Here is a 25351-nt window from a genome sequence, read left to right as displayed (position 1 = left end):
AGATTCGATGACCCAGTTTCTCAAGCAATCCGACCCATAAGGGCTGTAATGTTTTGCAAAACGGCGCAGTTACTTTGATTATAAGAATTTAACTAAAATTTGAATTCTCCTTAAGTATAATACAGTAATAGTGTTGTTAAAAGTATAACTTTTCATCAGTTCAAAAGTTTGAATTCAAATGTCTCTCTGGGTCTAAAAAACAGATGAAATATTTTTTATTTGTATGAATTAACTTTAGTTTTTAAGAAAACCAAAGAACAAACCGCGTATATATATATATATATATATATATGTATGTATGTATGTATGTATGTATGTATGTATGTATGTATGTATGTATGTATGTATGTATGTATGTATGTATGTATGTATGTATGTATGTATGTATGTATGTATGTATGTATGTATGTATGTATGTATGTATGTATGTATGTATGTATGTATGTATGTATGTATGTATGTATGTATATGTGTTTATATATATATATATATATATATATATATATATATATATATAATAGAGTTATAATAATAATAATTTAATAATAATAATCAATAAGAAATTTTTTAGAAACACTCAAGTAAACTTTCAGGTAAATTTCTTTAATTTTTAGTTTGTTAGTTTAATCATTTAAGTCAATTATTACACATATGACACTCTAAACAAGCTAACAATCAGAGCTTGTTTTTTAGAAATATGTTTCATTAATGAAGCTTGTTTTGTTTAAGGAATATATTTTATGTAGTAATGGAGCAAGAAATAAGTGTTGCTGTTGCTAAGTATGATTATACTGCTGCTGGTGATGGAGAACTAACTATTCGTAAGAATGAAAAGCTTGTTGTAATTGATGACAGCCAGCCATGGTGGAAAGTACAAAATGAAAAATCTATTTCAGGGTATGTTCCTTCCAATTACCTAACACGTAAAGATTCAAACAAAGGAAAGAAAAATATTATTGACAACCTTAAAAGTAAAGTACTTAAAAATAAAAGAACTTCAATAGATCCCATTGATCCTCTCACTGATGTACAGAATATTAAATCAAAATCTGGGGCTAAAGTTTTAATGGTTGCATTTTCAAAATTTAAATATACACCTCAAAGAGATGATGAGTTAGAGTTAAACCGCGGTGATCAGGTTTTAGTTATTGAGATGGAACATGATGGTTGGTGCCGTGGTGAATGTAATGGAAAAACTGGTTGGTTTCCATTTAATTACATTCAAAAAGTTGAATCAAATGATGGTTCACCTTCAGAGTATGCTGATCCAATAGATGTGATGGATAAGCCAATCATTAGTAAAGTTCGAACCATGTACCAGTTTAAATCCCAGTCAAAAGAGGAGCTGTCTTTTGAGAAAGACATTATTTTAGAAATTATTGATAAACCAAAAGATGATCCTGACTGGTGGCGTGCTCGAAAATCCAATGGTGAAATTGGATTAGTTCCTAGAAATTATGTAGAAGAAATTATCTCGCCAGTTCTAACGCCAGGTCCTGCTAAGCCTAAACATAGCATTTCATCAAAAAATCCAAACCCTACATTAGTAAAAGATGAAACTCCTGATAATGTGTTTCGCGATAAAGATTGGTATCATGGCACTTTGTCTCGCTCAGAGTGTGAGTTTTTGTTAAATGAACATGCAAAAGATGGAGAATATTTAGTTCGCAACAGCGAGAGCAAGGTAAGTAGAAAAAGCATTACACTTTTTTTACATTTTAACCATTTTATCCCAATACTGATTGTTTTTGTTCAATTTTTAGGTAAATTATTAATTATTAATTAGTTTTTTGTTTGTTTTCATTTTTCAATTTAGCCTGGAGATTTTTCGTTATCAATGAAAGCTCCCAATCGGATCAAACACTTTAAGATACATTTTGCAAACAACCAGTATGTGATTGGCCAACGCTCCTTCAATAGTATCGATGAATTGGTCTCTCATTACAAAAGCTCACCAATCTATACAACAGAAGGAGGCCATAAAATGTACCTTTTATATCCTCTTAATAAGTCATTCACGAGGAATGGTGTTCGATAGTTATTCTTAAAAGAGCATCAATGTTAATTTTAAAGCTCTGGCATCCTCAGATACATTTGTGGTGCTTTTTCATTCATGCTGCTTTTTCTTCAATTTTTTTTTAGTAAACTTCTCAAAACTTATAAAATTGTAAACTTAAAACTTTCTCGTAAATCTTTTCTCAAAGTTTAAGGTTTTTGGCAGGATAAATTTGTTTTTAATTTTGGCGTTTTTGAGCAAATGATTTTTTTTACAATAGCTTTTTGTTATCAGAAGCATGTTTTAATTATTTTTTTTTTCAATTCATCATTTACTACTTAAACAATTTTGAAAAGATTTTTTTTATTTATGATAATTACTATTATAAATAAACTATCCTCTAGTTGTAAGCATTCATTTTCATTTTATTATAATGAATTTATTGTTTCAAACGTGAACAGTCCAATACCTTGTAAGGTGACTATAGTCGTACACCAAAGTAGTTTGAAATGCGGCAAATTTAATTTTTCTCTTTGATGTTTTTTACTTACAAAAAGATTCATGGAGAAACGAAACTTCTGAGATATGTTTGCAGTGAAATTTATATTTCTTTCAGTTGAAATTTACTTTTTTATTTTATATAAATATTTTTAAAATATTCTTTATGTTTTTGATGACCTATACATATATATACAATCAGTTACAAAATAACTTTTACAGTTCTTTTTACATTTTTTCCTAAACATTATTAGGTTATACACAATTTTGTCTGTTCGTTCTGTTTTTTTTTTATAGTGTTTGGTACTTCCGGTTTCTTTTTCTATTTACTTTCTACTCTTAACAAACAAAAAACCATTTTGTAAAAAGCCCAACAGTTATAAACAGCACGCTCTGTGTTCCCATCTTCCTCCTTATCTTTTTCCAATTAGTAAATTTCAATATTTGATGCCTTTTAAGTTAATATTTTATCGTTATTTTCTTGTAAGTTTCACCTTCAAAATATTTCGCTATAACGATTAGTAGGGGTGATTTTTTTTTTGTTTTATTTTTTATCGTCTTTCGATAGCGAATGGTTAAAGTGGGTTGCACAAACTGTCGATCGGTAAGTTAAAGAACGTTTACACAAATATTTCCTTAATGTTCATGCATCATGACGAAACTTCGAAATTCCGAGGGGAAAAAAAAATCAACTTAATGAGTTACTTAACTGCGTGTTTCATGTTCATTTCTTATCTGTTTTGATTAGAGAGTAAGAGTAAGAAAATAGCGTGAAATAATTTGATGTAAACTTTTATTTTTGGTCGATTTTTTTTAGTATTCAAAAAGTTACTTAAACATAAATGTCTTCATTCTCACCATTGTAACAATTCAAATGGAACGAAATTTGGCGCAGTATTGTGAACCCGAGAACTATATTTTATTGTAAATATGATCACGATGGTAAGCTAGCGAAGCCAACATTTTCATGTACTTTGATTTTTTGTTGTTAGTAAAGTTATTTATTCTCTGGTAAAATCTTGAATGTGTAGGTGTGTTCTTTTTATACCTAATAAATAAAATTTTAATGTTAAAAAATTATTAGGGATGAAAACAACTTAAAAACTGTTTTTCTTATAAAAATGATTTAATAATACAAAATAACAACGGGTAATTCTTCATTTAATATCAAAAAGAACCCTTTTTTTTAAATGTTGCGGAAAGGAGTGGCCATTGCTCCCTCATTCTTCCCACTAGTATTTAGACTGGATATTAGGCCAAAAATTCCAAATCTGGTGAATCACTTATCAGTCCGACAATGTCATCAATACCAAGTTCTTACCAAATAATCTTTAGGACACAAATTTCTAGTTTTTTAGGAATTTTTTAGATAAAGTTTTATACTTTTCACTGAAATCTTTATATGAAATGGTTGCAAAATGATATAGCTTTATAAAACTGTATAAAAGAAGTATTAAGGCTGATAAAGTATCAAAGTATTACACACTTTCATGAAAAAAAAAAATCTTTTTAAATTTCAAAAACAAATGGCAATGTGCTTTAATATGGACGAAGAGGTTGTTACTTTACCTCGATTTCATAGTTACGATATGTATGACTTTCAGATATCCTTGTGCACAATGTTTTGACTAGAGGAACATGCAAATATTTTTGTACGAGAGTTCACGGTTGAGCAGAAATGAAAATTTCTTCATTTCACTGCATGGTAATTACCACTTTAGGTATTAGCAATTTAAAACCATTTTGTATTATGCAAGACTAACTATGTGCACTTTATAAAATCATATCTTCTATTTTGACAGACGGAATTTGTTTATTTTCAGAAAAGCCGAATTAATTTTGACAGATGGCTTAAATCTTAAGTAATTGGAGATTTCCTTTTCTTACTTACGGTATTCTTACAAGCGATCCTCCTATTTGCGTTGAGATAAGAAGGTGAAACTTCTTATCTTAACGCTAGTAGGAGGATCGCTCGTAAGCAACGAAATCTGAGTTAAGTTCAATGGTAACAATTTAAAGTACACGGAGAAGCTGGAAGTTGAAATAATCCTGATCAGTTAAATTTTATGAACCTTTTAAACTGTCAAGTAAGAAAAAATACGTGTAAGTAAGAAAAAATGGAAATGGCATGGTCCTAATACTCTTGAATACTCAGTTTATTTGAAAGTAATTAAATTAATTACTCATAGTTTATTTGAAAGTAATTAAATTAATTACTCATAGTTTATTTGAAAGTAATTTAACGTCTATAAAGTTATTGTAGGGAGAATCTAAGGCGAGGACTGTTGCGTAATCTATTTGGTCAAGGCGGAAAAAAAATTAACTTTGGGAAGAGTCAGCAAAAAGAGAAAGGAATCATTTTAATAATATCCATACTGTAGCGTCCATTTTTAAAAGAATGACGCATTTTCGGTGTTTTTACTTTAAGAAAAAGTTGTTTTAGGATTTCAGATTATTTCAAGTAACCTTAACCGTCCTTTGTATATACGGAAAATTTATTTGAATTTTTCTATTATTTTTTTCATTAATCAAAAATATTTTGGTTTTAAAGTTTACAGTTTTTTTTCAACTTAAAATTAGCAGGTTGGCCAATTTTTATTAACTATTTTTTTTCATTATTCACTTTTAATGTGATAAAATTTAAACTTTTGCTAACATTACAATTTTTTTTTAAGTCTTTAAAAAAAAAATATTTAAATCTTTTTAGTGCTTCTTTGTTATACAATTAGAAAAATTTATTTTACTGCAAAACAACCGGAAAAACTTGTTTAAAATACAAGAAGTGTGATCAAGAAGAAAATTGAAAAGTCGTCAACGAAAACACGAAAATCAAATTTCTTATTCGATTGTTAGTAATTGGTAGAACATAAATGTACATGAATCTCATTTGACATTGAAATAGTTTGTTGTATTTTTAAAATATTGTTTTATCTGTAAAACTGCACTAATTTCTTGACAAAATAATATTTTTAATATTTTAGATTTTAATTGAACTGGGCAGCTGTAAAATGATTACACTGATGATTTAAATAAAAATGTTTTTTTTCTTGCAAGAAGATTAATAAGAGTATAAATCTCAAAGTTCAAATTGAAATTCCAAAACAGTCCTTATCATTTCTTTAGGAGGACGTCGTAATACTGAATCATTTTTGTATCTTTTGCTATAATTTTGGGGTATTTTCGTCCACATAAAAAAGCTAACGAAGTTTAAATCCATATCAACTAAAGTTTAAATCTATATTCCTTTCACTTAAAGGAATGTTTATTTATAAATAAAGCGGATATCCTTATCTTAACGCGCTTTAATCTCCATTACGACCATGGTCAGTTTGGAATTGCTCACCCGTCCATATGAGCTGTTCACTATGTAAAAGCGAAATATTTAATTTAATAAAAAAAAAAAAAAAAGATAAATATAAAAAAAGGTTAACTCAGTTTACTGTCGGAATGTAACTTTCAGTAAAACTGTCTTTTCGGCAATTTCAATTGAATCAAAACTATTGCTCAAATATCTAACAACGAAAAAAATGAAACGTATTATCTTCAATGTTGTCTAACAGTGTTTAAGCTTTTAGAAAATATTAGTTTTTCTCATCAGAATCACAGTTAACTAAAAATTACACGATAGAAATCAACCCCCAAAATTACTATTTAATCTTTTAATATCTATATAAACAACAACAACAAAAAAAAACCGTTTCCGCAATGCTATCTCAGAAAAAACGAAATCAGAATTTTTATCGTTGTTCATATTGGCATGAAAAACGCATGAAAATTTCTTTTACAATAACTTTAAAACGTCTCTTTATAATATGGTATGTAACTTTATAATTGGTGTATGAAAGCCATAAAAAATGTCTTTTACAATTGATTTATTCAAACCTATTCCTTTCAACAAAATTAAAAACCATTCAGTTAAAATTACCAAACGAAGAATAATAAAGTTAACATATGGCCGAATGTTAATAAAGTCTTTCAGCACTTTAAAACTTTTTCCACTTTCCACCAAACTTCCTCTTTAGTACAAAATTTTGAACTTATTGCGATTCCATCAAACGAAAATGGATTCACATATTTTTGAATTGCTCGGATTGATTTTGATCAATGAAAAAAAAAAAAAAAAAAAAAAAAGAAATAGTAAACTTTATCAAAAAAAAAACAACTGTAAATAAAAAAGTCAGACACGACATAAAAAAAGGAAATTGAATTCTGAAACTAAAACTTTTTTTCTTTTCATTTCGTTATCTTTAAATTCCTGTCTTTATTTTTAAAACTTTTTTCTCCTCAACTCTATTGAATTTAAAAAATTAACACCTAGTGGTAACATAACAACCAACAGAAACTAAATATTGCTTTTTATTATCACCAATCAAATTTAACTTCCAGGAGTTCTTGCCAATATCATCAGTACAAAGCTAATTTTAGAGATTACTCGTAATCCATTATGATGCATTGTTACACAGAAAGTTTATTAGTAGATAATTTTTTGATGAGTTTTAAACAGGCTTTTAAGCGTTACAACTTGTGGTATTTTAGAAATGCTGAACTAGAACGAAAAAAAAGAACACCTGTAGTATTCTGATCTAGTTAAAAAATTTGATGTATTAACGTATAAAACATTTTGCCTTTGATGACGTCATCTTAAATACGATTGAAAATCTTCGTACACTCGCATTAGACTAATATATTAATTCTGCTTATATATTCTATAATGTTAATTTTTCTTTACAGCTCTAAAAAATTTGGAATTTAGCAGTTCTTAGTACCCTGAAACCTTGATGTGTGTTTTTCATGTTTGGTGAAGTTCTTTGAGCTTTTAGGTAATTTATGACTAAAAACTTATAATTACAAAAATTGCATAAATTATCTTTTGACGTGTACATAACATATATATGCAAAAAACCGGCAAACAAACTAAACCAAAAGATCTGTCCACTTCACTAATCTGTGTTAGTGCAGATTTGATAATCGTATAAAGATCTGTTTTTGCATCAATCTACTGATTTGGTCTATTATCATCTTGCATGGCGGTCAAAAATACTTCACGAAAAATACTTGTAGCTCTTGATGAAAGTGAAAATAGCGAATTTGCGTTTAAATGTAAGTTTTATTAAATTGATTAAAAACTAATTATTTCTACTTTGTATCACAAAACGTTGCAAATCTTCTTTTAGGCCTCTTACAGTTATAGGTACCGTAATGTCATCTTTAGTAAGGTAAATGTAGCTAGTTTGCATTTTGACTAAAATGTATTTTCTTTATCATGTTTACACATTTTAAAAATATGTTCTGTTTTTAAATAATGTTATTTATAAGTTAAAATTAGATAATAAAATTGATTTAAAATGATCCGAATGAAGTTTTAAACTCGACAAATAAGTCAAATAAGCTTAAAAAATATTATTCCCTTGTTTGTGTGCATGGTAACATGCATGTGTATTTGTTAATAGATTTTGTGTTTCTAACTAATGTATATTTGTAAGTATATAAATTGTCAGGAGTCTATTTTAGTTTAGGGAATAATTATCTTTATATAGCAAATTTTCTATAAACCTGTCTTTTTTTTTAGATTATTTGAATGATTTATCATTGCCAAATGATGAAGTTATTTTTGTACATATATTCAACCCCCCTGCACCCCCAGCATTTAGTGCAAAAAGTGAGTTTTATAAATTTAGTTTCTTAGCTTGTTGAAAAAAATGTTTATTAGCTTTTAAAGATATTAAAAATCACTGATATTTAAAAATGTTTTTAAAAAGGTTATATCTGTTTTACGGCATCAACCTTACAATTATTGTTTTCTAAGTTAACCATAAAAATCCTTTAAGTTAGCATTTTTCAAGCTAATGATAATTGCAAAATTTTAATCTTTTATAAAGATGATCTTCAAAGTTGTTCAAGAGGAGAGAGGTTTAAAATGTCTTGATGAGCATTTATGTAGTCTCTTGCTCGTAAAAGTTTAAAAAAAGAAATGTCTTTAGTATTTATTGTGGTGTAAGTAGAAAAAAGTTCATCTTTAAAGCTGTTTTTTTGTTATGTTGGGTAGGGATTGTACTTACATAGTTACAAGACTTGAAGCTAGAGTTTAATGTATAGTTAATTTACAAATCTTCAGTTTAGTTTAACAAAACAGGTTTTGAACTTCTTAGAAGGTCATTGATTGGCCAAAAATTGCAAAAGTGTCCTGTTTTTTTTGTAACTTGACAGTTTTAAAAGGCTATTATGAGTGATGATAAATAAGCTCCATAGGAGCTCAATGTCTTTAAAATTATCTAGCAAAAATTAATCTTTTTGATATTTTAACATGGTTCACTACGGAAATTGTTATTTTACCTACATAACAATATTGTTTATATTTATATTATATATATTGTATTGTTATTTATATTTTTAGAGTTTTGGTCAGTTGTAAAAAAATGTTCTTGGTTACAATATTTACTGTTTTCTTGAAAAATAAGTTTAAGAGTATAAAAAACAAAAGAAATTTACAGTAATAGAAAAGCTTTCAATTATAAAAACAACCTTATGTTCTTAAAATCAAATATATTTTTGATTTTTAGAAAAAATTTTAATTCATATTTGATAACATAACATAAAGAAAACCATTATTCAATTGTATATGTATAAATTGAAATTTTTCCTATATAGTAGAACTAAAAGTAATATTTTATTCATAATAAAACCCTGGAGATTTGAAAATGTCAATTATTTGTAATATTTTATTTAATTTGCAATATTTTATTTTAAATGTCAATTATTTGTAATATTTTATTCAAAAATAAAAAAACAATCAACCTTGTTTTTTTTTTTATTTTTGAAATTTTTTTATACTTTTTTTTTAAGGTGCTCAATATTTTTTTAAACAAAAGTTAGAAAAAATTAAGTTAATCATTAGTTCTCTTTTCCGCAAAATGTTTGTTGATTTTACATTGCTTGACTTGCACCTACTTATTTTACTGCATAGTGGTATCCATATTAAGACTTAAAAATAAATTTAAAATATTTTTATAAAATTTTAGTTAATATTTTTAATAATATTGATAAAATTTACTTAATACTTAGTATTTCTATTGTTAAATATCAAACTTTTAGTTTTTGAAATTTTAAGAATAGTTTTGTAAACAATGATTCTTGATAAACCCTCTGATGAAAGTTTTCTCATTCCATTTACTATACGTTTTTTTTTACATATTAAATTTCTCTCTTTGTGCATCTGCATATTAAACACTAAGACAGCTTATGCCACTTTTTTGGAATGGGTTAGAGAGATTGAGGAAAAAAAAATAGCAGTATTTAAAAAACAACTATCCACAAAAAAATAAAAGAATCAAAGGCAGAAACTTGGTCATGATAAGCAATGAAGTGATAAGCAAAGCTTCATGCTTAGGAATCAAAACTTAAATAGTTCAACAAGTTGAAGGGCTGTCAGCGTTTTTTCGTTTTTTTTTATTTGAATAAAAAGAGATATCGTTAGTTTTATATGATTTAAAATAAATGTAGTTAAGCATTAGAAAAATTTTTGTAAAATGGACAAATGTGTTTTTTATACCAGATTTTTTTGAAGCAGTTTTTTTCTGTTTTTTTTTTTTGGTTTTTTTTTGTTTTTTTGTTTTTGGTTTTTTGTTTTAATTATCTAAGATGCTGTAATTAAACATTACCTTTTAATCAATCTAAAAAATTTGCTGTAAATGCTGTAGATGCTGTAAATTACATTATTATAAAAAAGCAAATTAAATTTCTCTTTTTTTAAAATTAAATTGTTTTTCTGTTTTTTTTTTTTTTTTTGTTTTTTGTTTTTTGTTTTAATTATCTAAGATGCTGTATAAAGCAAATTAAATTTCTCAACATTACTTTTAATCAATCTAAAAAATTTTATTTTACATTAAAATGATATTTGGAGACTTAAAAAGGTATATTTTGTTGAATCTGTCACAAGCAACACTGCTATTTTTTTTTTTGCCTTCCCCACACTAGTATTAAAAAAGTGACTAGTTGGCTTGTGTTTATTTCTACATTCATAAACAAAGTTACTTGGCTACTATTTTCGCCTTGTTATTTGTACAGTGATTCGCAGCGATGGCTCGTACGTAGAGAGTAGAGTAAACCCTTTCGGTCATGACTTCTTTCTATCAGGTACATATTATGATATAGCATTTTTTTAAAAAAAATGCTTAAAATTTTGTTGTTGTAGAATAAAACAGGTTAGTCAAGTATCAATAACATGAAAATAAGATTGTGAAGCAAATTACTTAACCTAAACTTTAAATGTAATAATTTAACGCAGGAAATTAGTTTATAAAATAAATGTTTTATGTAATATAAAAATAAGCTCTTGAGAAGTGTAAACACATTGCCTTATAGATGACAATAACGAGCAGTGGATTAAATGGCGGATGAAAGTGGAAAAACAAATACAAAAACGAAAAGAGTTGCTTTCACGTTTTCAAACAATTTGTGACCAAAATAAACTTGCTCATCGAGCAGTTTTACACAGTGGTTCTCCAGGCGAAGGTATTTGTGAAATAGCTGAACAAAATGATGTTACACTAATTTTGATGGGATCTCGTGGATTGAATAAGATGCGACGGACATTCCTTGGGTCAGTCAGTGATTATGTAGCACAACATAGTACAAGAACATTTACAGTAGTACCTTGTCCTAAATAGATTTTTTAAAAATTTTCATCTAGGTTTATCTAATATTTTTATGACAGAGCTCTCAGCAAACTGCATCAATATCACAAATAGTTCAATTATATAAATTTAAGGGAATAAAATATGATTGGTGAATAGATACTGAGATAATGTAATTTTTAAATCATAACTAAACAAACTGTCTTTGTTTGTTGAAAATCCAGTAGGATGTGCTTAACCAATTAATACATGGCAGGTTGTAGCTCAAATTTAGTTAAATAATATTTCAATTTAACTGTAGCATTCTCTGTATACATGAATGCATTTAATGTATTATATACGTAACCAGAAAGTATATGGATTTACAAACACCTAACACATAATACGTTTAAAACTTGTACAATGAACAATCATTTCTATAATAGTTGTTGTACTATATATAAATTATTGTTATTATTTTTGATGTTTTAATTACTATTATTTTTATTATCATTATTTTTATTATTATCATTATTATTATTTACTATTATTATTTACTTTTATTATTATTATTATTATTATTATTATTATTATTATTATTATTATTATTATTATTATTATCATTATTATTATCATTATTACTATTATTATTATTATTATTATTATTATTATTATTATTATTATTATTATTATTATTATTATTATTATTATTATTATTATTATTATCATTATTACTATTATTATTATTATTATTATTATTATTATTATTATTATTATTATTATTATTATTATTATTATTATTATTATTATTATTATCATTATTACTATTATTATTATTATTATTATTATTATTATTATTATTATTATTATTATTATTATTATTATTATTATTATTATTATTATTAGTATTATTATCATTATTACTATTATTATTATTATTATTATTAATTACTGTTAATTATTATCATCATCATTATCAGTAGTATATATTTAGTAAAAGTTTCTATAGGTGCTTTTTTCATATATAGTTTAATAGGTTGCAAAGATATTTCATGGCATAATAATTTTTTTTTATTCTAGTTTTTCATTAAATTATTTCTTTCCTTCACCATTATTTTTATGAAAAACGGAAAAACTGTTCAAAATAAAAGCTTTCTCAGGTTTGAGAGTAGTTATTTTATGATTTAACGGGCGTTTTATATAAATGGGAATCAAAAGGAGATTTCTCCTCGAAATATTAGTCATTTTTAAACAACTGAGTTTTCTGAGAAATTTTCGTCAAGTTGCCTTCGATGTTGGTTTAATGAAAAAAAATTCATATCTGTTGGTTTATTTGTTGGTGTTGGTGATTTTAAACTGTCAAATCTCAGGTACTTACTTCAATGCGTTTCAGAAGCGTCTTTCTACTTTTCCATTTTTTTAAAACTAAGTCCAATTTTGATTCAAAATAGTCTTTCATTCAGATAATTGATCATTAAAATGCGTATTTCATTTGCCAATAAACAAGCTACTGATGTAATTGAATGAGTTAGAGGCTCAATTTTACACTCTTTGATCATAAAAGTCTTATCCACTCCTAGTAACTTATTTGATCTTCACTCAGCAATTTGAACTACTCATAGATTGCTCATCGTTTACAGCAACGAAAAAAACGACTCCATTTAAACTTAAAGTAAATTTCTCTTCTGCAAATATGCAGTCTCAAGAATCTTAAGTATACATAATACGAACACACGGCACATCAACATTAATTTTTCATAGGAGATAGAAACTAAGAAAAGCGAAACCACCTGCGACCTGTTTTTGATCAATATAATTTATCCAGAAAATCACAAAAGAAATTTTTTCCTAGGTCTATATAATAAAGTTAAATTTTAATGTTGTAATACAAAAAGTTTATGCATTAACCTTATAACTGGAAAAATATAAATGCGTAATTCATAAAAATCCTAAAATCTGTTTTGTTCTTCAACTTTACAAAAAGACTTTTCGGATTCTGACAGCGTTTCGTGTTTTAGTACAGGTAGGCACTTCAGTCACGTGACAAATTCCGTAGACAAAATTTGCGAAGTTTTTTATATATAAAGAAGACTTTTTCAGATTAAATTTAGACCGATTTTTTTAATCTATTATGCCATGGTAAAACGTTTTACGAAAAGTAAAATGATTAATCTTTCATAAAATATCTGCTAGAATTTTCAATATCAGTTTATCTGGCTGTAGGAGCGGTTTCAATTAAGTATTTGTAATTATTTTAGCTTAAAGTTATTTTATTTGCATTCTAGCATCCTTTAAAATAATATATAACTATTTTTCTTTGTTTCCTTTTTTTTTTTTTTTGGTTTTGTGATGAATAAGTTGGTCTAAAATAACTTTAAAAAAACTAAGTTTTTGCTAATATTCGGGTATTCAGCTTAATTTTTAAATCTAAGTTAAAACCTGCTAAATCCCGTCCTCTTCTTCCTTTCAGTCCGTCTTAATATTGTTTCAAAAATTATTACGGTAACTAATTTGCAAAAACAATATCACAATTTAATTGTATAATACAGTATTTGTATAAAATTAGCCTTATCATAATGAATAATAAAGAATTATATGATTGGTATCTATGCTTGAGTGATAAATCTTTGAAAATGGTTTGCTCGAATTTCAGAAGCCGATTCTCCAATTTGTTTTCAGTAACTGAAAATAATTTGAGCTTGTACAACAAAATTAAAATTGTTGTAGATAAATTTAAATCGTTAAAAAAAAACAATAAAAGAAGAGATATATATAAGCTGATGCTCTTTAAACCGCCTATTTCGGAAATTAGTTGTGAATTATGCATATCAAGTGAAAAAAATAAAACGAAGGGTAAAAAAAGAAAATTGAACCAACAAACCTCGAAAAACTGTTTTAAAAAATTGAAACTTGCTTCATCTGGTTGTATAAATAAGTTCAAATCTGCTAATGTTCGTATTAGTAATATGAAAAAAAAATTTACATCTAACGACCCTAGAAGGACATATAAACTATTACATGCAAGTAATAAAGCAAAGATTCATCAATTAAAAAAGAAACAAAATAAGGAAATAAAAGAATTAAAAGATTTTTATAATAAAGTCATTAAAAATCTTAATAAAAGAGTTAAATTTTTGTTAGTTAAGCTTGAAAAAAGTGACAATAAAGTTGCACTCCTTCATGAGAAAAAGAGAATTACATGCAAAAAATTGTATTATGTAAAAAAGAAGTTTAGCATGGTAGTAAATAAACATGAAATTTTGTCTTCTAACAGTTTAAATAATCCTGAAAACAATACAGACTCTCCTAACACTAGAGTATTAAGCAAAGAAAATAAAGATTTTAATTTAAGTTCTCTTCTCCATGATCGCAGAATAACAACATTTCAAAACGGAAGGTATTCTAATGATATAAGAGAAGTTATTATGGAGTTAGTTTCTTTGAATGTCAGCATGAACAAAGTTAATGAAGTTATCACAATTGTTTTAAAAAAACTAGCAAAGATAGATATAGAGAAGCTTCCCTCAATTGGTACAAAATCTCGATTTATGACTGAGGCTTTAGCACTTGCTCAACTTCAAGTTGCAGAAGAAATGATAAACACTGTAGAAATTAATTCGGGCAATTGTCTTCACAGTGACGGTACCACTAAACATCATAGACATTTTCAAAATTTCCAAGTTACTACCACAAATGGAAGTACTTTATCTTTTGGATTATGTGAAATGGCTGGCAGTGATGCAGATTGTACTATTAATGCGTTAACCAAAACATTAGATGATATATGTGACATTTTAGAAAGTAGCAGCAAGGAAAACGATTTTTCTAACCTTGTATGTTCTTTTAAAACTACCATGTCTGATCTTGGGCCAGTTAATCCACTGTTTAATTTAAAGCTTAAAGATATGAGGAAAAAGTTACTGCCTAAAGTTATAAAGAACTGGGAAGGTTTAAAAAAAGGCGAGCAAGCAGATTTCATTGAAATGTCTAATTTTTTTTGTAAATTGCATTTATTATCTAACTTTGCAACAGAAACTGATAAAACGATTAACTCATTCGAAAAGTTAGTTTTAAGTACTAGTTATGAAAATATTTTTGCATTCAATACTGCTGAATCAGGTGCCACTAGATTAATAAGAACTGCATGTAAAGCTTTTCATGTAAGGGGAAGTGATGAAGCTGGAGTTGCTGGGTATTTTAATGCATTTCTTGCTGGTAAAGGACAAAGTAAGTGTATGCTTGCACCCTTTGTTGGTAACAGATTTAATATATTATATTATAATGCTGCAGCTTTGTATTTTCATTCAAAAGATATTTTAGAGTTTCTTCAAAATTGGCCAAATCAAAATAATCTTTTACTTGCAGTTAAAGAAGATATTAGCAACAAATTATATTTAGCAGAAGTGCGGGCTCTTGGAATAGTTGATAAAATAATTACAGGTCCACTTTGGCGGATAATTGAATCACAAAAGAGTATTCTTGATATGAATCCATTTTTGTTAACCCTAAAAATGAAACTTTCAGATTGGTGTAAAAATGCATCATCGATTATGATCTCGAAAACACCTATATTCAGTCCAAGTGATGTTAATATTCATAAAGATATTTTGTATGATAAATTATTTGAAGAGACTAATGACACTGATTTAAATATTTTAACACAGCAGACATTAGAAGTAATTTGTCATTCTTTGTTAGTTGTTCTGGAAAGACAATCTGCTGATCAACTTCCTGGAGGTAAATATTGGCATCCTTCTGATAATGTAAGTAAGGCTGCAGAGAATGTTCCAACAACAAACAAAGCATCAGAAAGTGACTTTGCGGTATTGGATCTTTTAATTCGTACAAAGCCAAATGCCAAAATACAAACTATACAAGCTTATACTATGTGGTATAAAAACAAAACACTAGACTGGTTGGATAAAAAGACTTTAGGTGAGCGTGACTCATTGCTAAAAAAAGCTTCAACAAACTTTAATAAAATGAAAGATAAATACAAACAACGTCATTTAGAATTAAAGTTTGAAATGAGTGAAAGGTTGTCTGAAAAGCATAAAGCTAAAAAAACAGCTCAAGACAAAGCCTTCTTAAAAAAAGCTAAATCGGTTAATGAGTTGTTAAAATTGAGGACAAAGGTGTGGTTGACCTCAAAAGAAGCAGATGATGAATATGTTTTGTTAATTGACACATTTAAAAGCAAAAAAATATTAAGAGCACAGTTGGATTTTTATAGGTATGTTATGGAAGTTAAATGTGAACCTAAATATTTTTACAAAACTAAAATGCATGGTAGTAAGCGAATAGACTTAACAAACTATGAGTTGTTCAGTAATTTACAATCAGTTATTAGAACAAGGACTTTTCCAGAGCCCATTGAGAGAAAAGTTATTCTTATTGAAAGAAAAGAACGAGATATTTTGATTGCAAAAGAGAAAGAAGAGTTAAGTGAAAAATTAAAGAATGCAAGACTGTCTCAATTAGCAAATCAACAAAAAACAAACATCTTGGCTGTCATTCTAAATGATGTTAATTATCTTGTTGGGAAATTTATTCAACATAAGATAATGAAAATCGACACTAAAAAATACTTTTGGTGTACAGGTGAAGTTCTTCGAGTAAACAAGTCAAATCCTAACTTAAAAAAAACTTTGTTTGATGTGGTCTATGAGACTGAGGAAAATCAAGTATGGACTTTTCCATTGCTTGTTGACCTTGAAAAAGGAAAGGTTATACTTTTGTAAAAAGCCTATTTTACAATTTATTTGAAATAATTACTAGTTATATATACTATTAGTAATATTTTATTAGAAATATATTACATATATTATAAATTATATATTATTATTATAAATTAGTCGTACATATTAATCTATAATATTTATATTTATAACGTTTATAGTTGTTATAACGTATCGTATATAGTTATTATATATCATTAGTAATATTATATTATAAATATATTATAAATTATATAATATTATTATAAATTAGTCGTATATATTAATCTATATTATTTATATTGTTTAAATATATATATATGTATATATATTTATATATACATATATATATACGTATATATATATATTTATATGTACATATATATATATTTAGATATATATATATATCATATATGTAAAGATATATATCATTTATATTGATCTATAATATTCATAATATCGTATCTATAATATTTAAGAAAATTTAAAATTGGGCAACCTTATGTTTTATTTTTTCAAATTTAATGTTGTAATAGAGTTATGACTATATTAATGTGTAATGTGTCTATGACATATATTGTCTATGTATATATTTTTCTGCTATATATATTTTTTCTGTATATGTATTTTTTCTAAAGATTAGTTGTGAACTGAAAGTTGTTTTATTTGTATATTGTTTAATGATAACAGATAGATTATTGCCTAAAGTCGTTGCGTAAAATTTTTACGCTAAAAAAGAAAGTTAAAAAAACTAAAATAAAAAAACGCGTTTTTTTGTCTAAAAAAATGTCAAATTAGGTAGTATAAAAATGCAATTTTCTTGACAACCAGAAGTGCTACAAAGTTGGTTAAACCCATTTTAAAACAAGATTAACATTTTGAATGCAATAAAATTAAAATTAAAATTTTAGCTTAACCCTTTGTGGTCCAAGGTGTGACAATGATTTTTTTTTTTAAATTGTTTTATCTTTTTTTTAATTTGTGATAAATCTACATACAAAAAAAAAAAAAGATTTGATTTTTTTATTTTAGCTGTCTTAAAAATTACTATGGGACAAATAAGTCCCGACAGGCATTATCTAAACCAACAAAAAGTGTATATTATTTACAATGTACAGATAAAGTTGTTCATTCATGAAACTCTTTAAAGCAGTTTCTTTTATCATTTATACATAAGAAAATTTTACAAGTGCTACACTTGAAAAATGGCCTTGCTTCAATCTTCTTTTTTGAACAAACTTCGCACCGTCCTCGTTTTCCATCATGATGTGGCCAATGAATTCCAAGATGTTCTTTACGAATTGATGGCACTACTGAATAATTTGACTTTCTTCTTTTGTTAGTAGTAAGTCTGTTGGAAGGAGATGATGTTATTGGTCTGCCAAGATTTGGTGGCTTCCCTTTCATAACCATGGATTGTGCAACTGATCTTCGAAAGTCAAGAAGATTTATATTTTCATTGGACATTTTTTTATAAACAACATAAGCATTGCAGATTGTTCGCTCAACAAGACCAAAAAAAATGCGATGCCACCACTTTTTGGATTTTCTAGAAGTGCCATATAGCGAACAAAGCATGTCAGCTTTATCAACCCCTCCCATAAAGGCGTTATAATCTTTTACTGCTTTTGGACCGCAAATCATTGATATGGTTCCATCCTTGTTCTTTCTCTTTATTTCTGATGTATCCGTTCCATGATAGTTTGAAATGACATGAACAGGTTTGTTATCCTTCCATTTAAAAACTACAATTCCATCTTTGGATATTCGATAATCAAAGTCGCCTCGCTTTAGGCACCTATCTTTTATAAAGTCTTGTGGCAGGTACTTTCTTTTTGTACGCAAAGTTCCACAACTTAGAACCTGATTAGAGAGTAAGTATTCCATGAGCGGAACAGATGTGAAGTAATTGTCAATAAAAACTTCATGAAACTTTCCTTGCAATGATTTTGTCATTTCATAAATGACTTTTTCTCCTAAACCAAAATATTTAGGCATAGCAGGATCAATTCTACAATTATCTTTTCCTTGATAAACCTCAAATTTGTAAAGGTAGCCATCCATATCTGCTAAGGACCAAAGTTTATAACCTCTTTTTGTTGGTTTCACAGGATTGTATTGCTTTAATGAGCTGCGCCCTTTGAAAAGAATCATGCTTTCATCAATACTAACGGAACGTAATACACTGTACAGTTCAGTAAACTTTTTATTCAAGCTGTCAATTAGTGGTCGCATTTTATAAAGTTTATCAGTATTGGTATCTGGAACTGCGTTATTGTCATTGACATGGATATTAGATAGTATCTGCAAAAATCTATTTCTAGATAATGCATTTGAAATAAACGGTACAGACAAATCTTGCTCGCCATTCCAATAATGTTTCCATGATGGTAACTCGTGATACCCCATCACCATGTTAATCCCCATAAATGCGAATAATTCAGCTTTTGACAATGCAGAAACTCTTTTTTGTGTCTGATTGATATACAAATTACTTTGGAACAAGATGGAATCCATTATTTCATTATCAAAATATTTTAAAAAGTAATCAACTGGTTTTTGGCAGTCAGCAAAATGCACTTTGACAGGTCCTAAAATATTAATGTAAAATAAAGTGAAATCATGTGCTTAACTATTACAAAGAATAATAAGAAACAAATTATAAATGTTATTTGATTAGTGAATGTATGTGTACATTCACATTCAGAAAAAACTCATAGAGAATATATGTATATATTCTCAATGAGCTTTTTCTGGATGAAAAATAAGCAAAACAAAAAAGCATTTTGAATTAATAAATAGAAAGGTACCTTCCGGTTGATTGAAGCTTGAAACAAATTCATTCTTTTCAATCTTGCTCCACTTTCTATCTTGCTCTACATTATAGTCATTTTTACCTGAAAAACTATTATAAGTATCACAGATATTGCCATCATATGAATACTCAGATGACTCATATTCAGAAACATCTACTTCAACTTGATTGGATAAGTCATCATTACACTGTTGTTCAGCTTGCAGTTTATCTAGTTCAAAATTCTCATCATCATCTGAATAGTCAGATAAATCACTGCTGTCTCCTAGGGGAATATCTTCTAAGATTATTTTTGTAGCTTCGGCAGCAGTATAATACTTTTTATGTTTCATTATTATTATCTCTTGAAGTAAATAAAATCAAATTAATAATACCAAATTAAATAAAATACATCCAAAACAGAGTTCCATAAAACCTGAAGGGACATATATGTCCCACAACAAAGTAGTGAAAATAAACAACCTAGAACAAACTTTCACCTATAAAATTTAATATATATTGATCATATTACTATTAAAGAACACAACAAAAAAGTTTGGGAATTCTGTAATAATTTGATAATGAATAATAAAGTTTTTTCTTCGTACTAAAATCAAAAACATGCGCATATCAGTTTACCTTTTTAAAAACTAGTATTTATGCCATAAAAGTACTATATATGCCGCAAAAAGTTGGTTTGAGATATAGCCAAACAATTATAGAAATGACATAATCAAAATATTTGACTTTCTTAACTTCAAGTGAATCGCCATAGAGCCTTAAGTAAACTGGGACATTTATGTCCCGTCGGACCACAAAGGGTTAATTATATTACGAGATCATAAAATGGACTGAAGTGCCTAGTACAGGATACATGCTAACACGATAAATTTTAAGCATAAGGTTTAGTATTCTATTGAATACCAATGGGTGTGTATATTGTCGCTTTTTTTTTCAGAAAAGATTTATATACATTTTAAACTTTTTGTAAAAATGCATAAAAATAAAGAAGCGTACAGTGAATTATTTAACGTAACAAATATGTCAAGTCAACTAGAAAACTTTTCTTACAAAACTAAATAATAATTGTATTCAGCAGTAACAATTATAAAATGCAATAAGGCAAAGAAAAAAGCATTGAAAAACATGTCAAAATGTGCTGATGGTACGAAAAAGAGCTTTCTAAATGGCTAAAATATTGGAGTTTTTAAAAGTGGGTTTAATCTCTGATGATTGGTCATCTTACGCCGATATACCATCAATTCCGAGTAATGTTTATAATTTTTATGCAATTGTTCTTTGTGGCTCCTGATAAATGACTTACCTATCTTATTGAGATCACAAGGATGCGAATAAAAAAAAAAAGCATTGTCAACACAAAATAAGTGGTCATTTTTTAATTTAAGAAAAATAAGCACTTCTATGGCAACAAAAATAATTTTTGCAAGATATTAACTTTTATTTCTGATTTATTTTGTGGCACTATCTTTTTTCAGGGTAAACCAAAGGCAACCGCACATTTTAACAAGAGGCACTTGACTCACCTCGATTTTTTACTAGGATCTTTTTTTTGCTCATGGAGATGATTTTCAGAAAAGGATTTCCGGAAAACTATTTCCCCGAAAGTTATTTATAGCTATTTTTTTTCATACTGGAAATTTAAAATAGCTTTAAGTAAAAAAAAATAATAATAATTAGGAAAAGATTGAAAACCCCTAACATTTAAACCCTGATTGCAGGACTAAGATGTTGCGTTACTAGAGAAAAAAACTTCTCTTAGACATTTCGTAAAACGAAAAAGACCTGGCTGGATACATGAAAACAAAACACCTTTAGAAAAACCTATAGAAGGTTGGATAAAAGTTTTGTGAACTGACCAATCCAAGTTAAAGAAATTTCGTGCTAGAACTATGTCTCCTTTAATCATAAAATTCCTTCCTAGAACTATGTCTCCTTTAATCATAAATTTTTTTTGTTCTATTGTAAACTAGATCGAAATTCATCGACAGATTTCAAATTTCATCAAAAAATCTCTTTTCGTTTAAGATTCATAACCATTCAAAGCTTAAAATTACCTCCAGTTACCCCCTGAAATAACTTTAAATGGTCTTAATATTTAAACGAAAAACCTTTTTTTGATGTAACTTGAAATCTGTCGATGAATTTGATCTGGTTTAATATAAAACAGAAAAATGTTGAAAAGGGTTTTTAGGATTTATACCCTAGGGGAGGGCTATTAGGAGTTGAGTAGGGTTTGCTACAATCACTTATTACCTCAAAAAAAAAATTCTGGTCTTTATGGTTAGACTATGACTGATATTTTGCATTTCAAAATCATACTAAACGTTTGTTCATAGGAGGTTTAATATTTTACTTTTTACAAACTACATTCCTGTAAATAGAAAGCTACTTTAAAAGTGCTTGTAATTGTAAGCAACGACAGCGTTTTTTAGTGCCTCTATATAGTTTGGGCTATGCTCTCCAACTTTTTTTATTCGCCAAAACTGATTAAAATCCTGATGAATGGATTTGAGAGCTTGTTCCATCCAATAACCTAAGCCTTTAGAATGTAAGAAGTACAAAGGAAATGCAAGTTTATTTAATGAATATTCATCATAATTTATGCAAGTTTTACGATTCAACTGTTGAAATAGAGCATTTAATTACTAATATTATAAATTATTTTTTATCAAATTTAAAAGTTATTTATTATACGGAAGACTCCACCTTTCATGTCGATGAATTCGATAGTATGTTGCTCAAATATGCCTTCCAAACGATGCTGCCCTTGGTAGGACACTCTGCAGATGTTTATCTTAGACACACATCGATTGACAAACTGTAACCCACATTGTTTGTTTTTGAATAAATTTTTTTCAATCTCCTTTAAAATTTCAAATAGGAATATTCCACATTTTTCCTTTCTGCCTCACTTCTCAGAAACTGTGCAACTTCAATCAGGTTGCGATTACTTAGAAATCATAATGAAGTTATTACAAAAATTGGCTTTAAACTCATAACAAAATTTTTAAGCAACAAAAACATACCTGACATGTAGTTTTAATTGAAGCTTGTTTAATTTATCTAAAGAAAAGAAAGGTTTCTTAACCTTAGTCTTTCCGACAGAGACAGCGAGTTGCTTTGGACAAAAAGTTTTCAAAGCTAAGGTGTTCCCTGAGCCATTTGTACTTAAATCATTGATAGAGCTGGATAGAGCTTTTTCCTTGCGTTGTTGGAGATGTTGATTTTACAATCACAGTCAAATTCTTTTGTCTTTCTAACTTCATACAGGGATGTAGATTTCCTTGTCTCACTTGGGCATAGCGATCTTGACAAATAAATCTTTCTGCAGAAAGTAATGAAAATTACATATTCGCCAGTAAATTTTAATATTAAACAAACTTTTCTAAATATTGTAGAAAAAACTTTGACTTCAGCATGGACGAAATGGAGAGAAAATTTTCGTAGATGCTTGAATCGTCAAAAAAAGGCTACCATGTCTGGAGCTGGTGGGGAACAATTACCATCATGCCAATTCTTCACAGAATTAATGTTTTTGAAAGATGTCATTGGGGTAAAATCGACTAGTTCAAACATAAAATGCGATATTTTTGCAACACAACATTTAGTTGAACACAGAGGACTTGAAAATATAGACAATTCCATTAGAGCATCAAGTTCAAGAGATAATTTGACTTTAGTAGAAAATGAAACAGTTATAAATTCAATTACATCACCTCAGATGATTATCTCATCGCCAAATCATATGAAAAGAAAAATGAAAATTGACCCATTACAAGTTGCTCTTGAAAAAGTGATAATGAATGATGTGGAGCAAAATAAACTGATGAAAATAAATGAAAATGATCCAGATGAGTTATTCTGTAAAAGCTTAGTAAGCTCTTTTCATAATCTTTCAAAAAAGAAAAACAAATTAGCAAAAATAAAAGTTATGGAAATCCTCCTTGAAATGGAAAGTGACAATGAATGAAAATGTAAAATTTAATTTTCAAATAAAATATATTTCATATACGAAGATGTTAGTTATTTTTACATTCAATATATACATTTAAGGTAAACAATAAAATACTTCAAAAATAAAAACAAATAAAGCAACTAAAAAAACTATATATATTCATATATATAACACACACACACACAGATATATATATATATATATATATATATATATATATATATATATATATATATATATATATATATATATATATATATATATATATATATATATATATATATAAAGGAAGAGGAATTTCATCTTTGATCAAATGTGTTTTGAGTATGAGTAACCATATCATATTGCCATGGAACCTGTCCTTGGGGAGAATTAAAGAAGTCTCGAAATGATTCCCTCACTGCCTTTGCATCACGAGTACAGTTATTTGAGCCTAATTGTTTTTGTAAAAGTGTTATTCCTTGGTAATCAGAAACATCACTTCGCCATTCACCAGCTTGCAAACCAGATGGTGTTTCATAACCAACAAATTTTGAAGGGCAATATTGATTTAATGGTTCAAACTGACGACCATGCATAAGGTAGTTATGCAGAGCAGTGGCAGCTTTAGTCACGTTAATTACAATATTTTCTTTTGCAATAATTGGTTTGCGAAAAATTCTGCATCTTGCTGCCAAAATACCAAAAGTATTTTCTATTGTTCTGCGTGCACGTGCCAATCTATAGTTATATATTCTTTCCTTCAAAGATAATATTTCTTTAGGGTATGGCTTCATTAAATAGTTTTTGAGGGGAAATGCCTCATCTCCAATTAGAACATATGGCAGTTTTACGTTTGAGCCTATTGGTTCATAAGGTTCTGGGATATTTAATAACTTTGATTCAAAAGCAATTCCCATTTTACTATTTCTGAATACACCACCATCACTGTTTCTACCAGTATCACCAATATCAACAAGTGTGAATTCATAGTTTGCATTACAAATAGCCATCAGAACAATAGAGTGAGATTTTTTATAATTAAAGTAGAACGAGCCTGATCTTGAAGGGGCTTGCATAACTATGTTTCCCATCTATAGCCCCTATGCAATTGGAGAAGTTCCATTTCTTCTCAAATTCGTTTGCTATAGATCTCCATTCATTTTTGTTTTTTGGATAGCTAATATATTCCATAGCCAACAAAATAGTCCATATAGCAGTAGAGGTTTCGTTTATTATTCTTCCTATGGAAGTCGGACTTATTCGAAACATACCAGATAGGTCTATTTGTGAAGTGCCTCCAAAAATATATCTCAAAGTGACCATTAAACGTTCACTCGCTCCAATTGTCTCGCGTCTGAGGGAAGATTTTGTAATCGCCGGTGCAATTAGACTTAACAAATGTTCATACTTTGTAGGTGTCATTCGAAAAAACTTAAAAAAGAATTCGTGATCGAAAAGTTGCATATCTTTTATAAATAAATTGAATGCTCCTTTTGTTTTTCTTTCTCTAAATAATTTTCTGACCCAAAACCTTTTTTTTATACTTTTGCCTTCTTTTGATTTTTAAATAATTCAGTAATAACAAATGTAAAGTTCTTCTGCTAAGAATCGATAACACCGCTATTTTTATTATTTAGCTATCATTACTTAAAAGTGAAAGTTAAAGTAAAGCAAGTTTGACCAGTGCAAGTGGAAATGAATATATCCCATCCGATCTGTCCATATTCGTTTTTTTTCCCATCCCTTTCCCTACCCGTAGCAAAAAAGGATGAGTGG

General features: G+C 27.7%; 5 protein-coding genes across 12 annotated transcripts; 4 read left to right on the top strand and 1 right to left on the bottom strand.

Moving 5' to 3' along the window:
* Positions 1-516: 516 nt before the first annotated feature.
* LOC145191017 (cytoplasmic protein NCK2-like) lies at positions 517-5530 on the top strand. 5 transcript variants are annotated; one of them, XM_090066446.1, is made up of 3 exons: positions 517-593; positions 730-1684; positions 1817-3522. In XM_090066446.1, the coding sequence occupies exons 2-3, from the start codon at positions 749-751 to the stop codon at positions 2036-2038; spliced, it is 1158 nt and encodes a 385-aa protein (XP_089922572.1). In that variant the 5' UTR covers positions 517-593; positions 730-748; the 3' UTR covers positions 2039-3522. The 5 variants fall into 5 exon arrangements, 2 of the variants coding, with proteins under 2 accessions (XP_089922572.1, XP_079924061.2); XR_016444885.1 differs by lacking the exon at positions 517-593 and adding an exon at positions 5202-5530 and having other exon boundaries at positions 683-1684; positions 1817-3436; XR_016444886.1 differs by lacking the exon at positions 517-593 and adding an exon at positions 5202-5530 and having other exon boundaries at positions 683-1684; positions 1817-3463.
* A 1660-nt stretch (positions 5531-7190) lies between these two features.
* Positions 7191-11178, top strand: LOC145191023 (uncharacterized). 3 transcript variants are annotated; one of them, XM_090066447.1, is made up of 4 exons: positions 7194-7594; positions 8064-8153; positions 10559-10627; positions 10856-11178. In XM_090066447.1, exons 1-4 carry the CDS (start codon positions 7519-7521, stop codon positions 11158-11160), a joined length of 540 nt encoding a protein of 179 aa, XP_089922573.1. In that variant the 5' UTR covers positions 7194-7518; the 3' UTR covers positions 11161-11178. The 3 variants fall into 3 exon arrangements, with proteins under 3 accessions (XP_089922574.1, XP_089922573.1, XP_089922575.1); XM_090066449.1 differs by lacking the exon at positions 7194-7594 and adding an exon at positions 7692-7710; XM_090066448.1 differs by lacking the exon at positions 10559-10627 and having other exon boundaries at positions 7191-7594.
* Positions 11179-13682: 2504 nt separating this feature from the next.
* On the top strand, positions 13683-17053 carry LOC149882330 (uncharacterized). 2 transcript variants are annotated; one of them, XM_090066444.1, is made up of 2 exons: positions 13683-15333; positions 15472-16927. In XM_090066444.1, exons 1-2 carry the CDS (start codon positions 13683-13685, stop codon positions 16845-16847), a joined length of 3027 nt encoding a protein of 1008 aa, XP_089922570.1. In that variant the 3' UTR covers positions 16848-16927. The 2 variants fall into 2 exon arrangements, with proteins under 2 accessions (XP_089922570.1, XP_089922571.1); XM_090066445.1 differs by having other exon boundaries at positions 14984-15066; positions 15272-17053.
* A 6040-nt stretch (positions 17054-23093) lies between these two features.
* Positions 23094-23759, top strand: LOC149882329 (uncharacterized). Its single transcript, XM_090067583.1, has one exon. The coding sequence runs from the start codon at positions 23114-23116 to the stop codon at positions 23606-23608; it is 495 nt and encodes a 164-aa protein (XP_089923709.1). The 5' UTR covers positions 23094-23113; the 3' UTR covers positions 23609-23759.
* An 854-nt stretch (positions 23760-24613) lies between these two features.
* On the bottom strand, positions 24614-24997 carry LOC149882328 (uncharacterized). The gene has a single exon (XM_090065929.1). The coding sequence runs from the start codon at positions 24995-24997 to the stop codon at positions 24614-24616; it is 384 nt and encodes a 127-aa protein (XP_089922055.1).
* Between the last annotated feature and the right edge of the window lie 354 nt (positions 24998-25351).

The sequence above is a fragment of the Hydra viridissima genome, unplaced genomic scaffold (genome assembly GCF_058129835.1).
Source record: "Hydra viridissima isolate aposymbiotic clone 2 unplaced genomic scaffold, HvirCarnegie_v1 scaffold_11, whole genome shotgun sequence".
Lineage (NCBI taxonomy): Eukaryota > Metazoa > Cnidaria > Hydrozoa > Anthoathecata > Hydridae > Hydra > Hydra viridissima.
This window is presented reverse-complemented; position numbering and strand designations above follow the sequence as displayed.

Excerpts from the sequence above, each read along its gene's own strand:
- LOC145191017 (XM_090066446.1), top strand. The coding sequence starts at position 749 with ATGGAGCAAGAAATAAGTGTTGCTGTTGCTAAGTATGATTATACTGCT. Across the intron at positions 1,685-1,816 it reads TTCGCAACAGCGAGAGCAAG|CCTGGAGATTTTTCGTTATC; the intron begins GTAAGTAGAAAA and ends TTTTCAATTTAG.
- LOC145191023 (XM_090066447.1), top strand. The coding sequence starts at position 7,519 with ATGGCGGTCAAAAATACTTCACGAAAAATACTTGTAGCTCTTGATGAA. Across the intron at positions 7,595-8,063 it reads TAGCGAATTTGCGTTTAAAT|ATTATTTGAATGATTTATCA; the intron begins GTAAGTTTTATT and ends CTTTTTTTTTAG. Across the intron at positions 10,628-10,855 it reads TCATGACTTCTTTCTATCAG|ATGACAATAACGAGCAGTGG; the intron begins GTACATATTATG and ends ATTGCCTTATAG.
- LOC149882330 (XM_090066444.1), top strand. The coding sequence starts at position 13,683 with ATGAATAATAAAGAATTATATGATTGGTATCTATGCTTGAGTGATAAA. Across the intron at positions 15,334-15,471 it reads TCTTGCTGGTAAAGGACAAA|TTAAAGAAGATATTAGCAAC; the intron begins GTAAGTGTATGC and ends TTTTACTTGCAG.
- LOC149882329 (XM_090067583.1), top strand. The coding sequence starts at position 23,114 with ATGTCTGGAGCTGGTGGGGAACAATTACCATCATGCCAATTCTTCACA.
- LOC149882328 (XM_090065929.1), bottom strand. The coding sequence starts at position 24,997 with ATGACACCTACAAAGTATGAACATTTGTTAAGTCTAATTGCACCGGCG.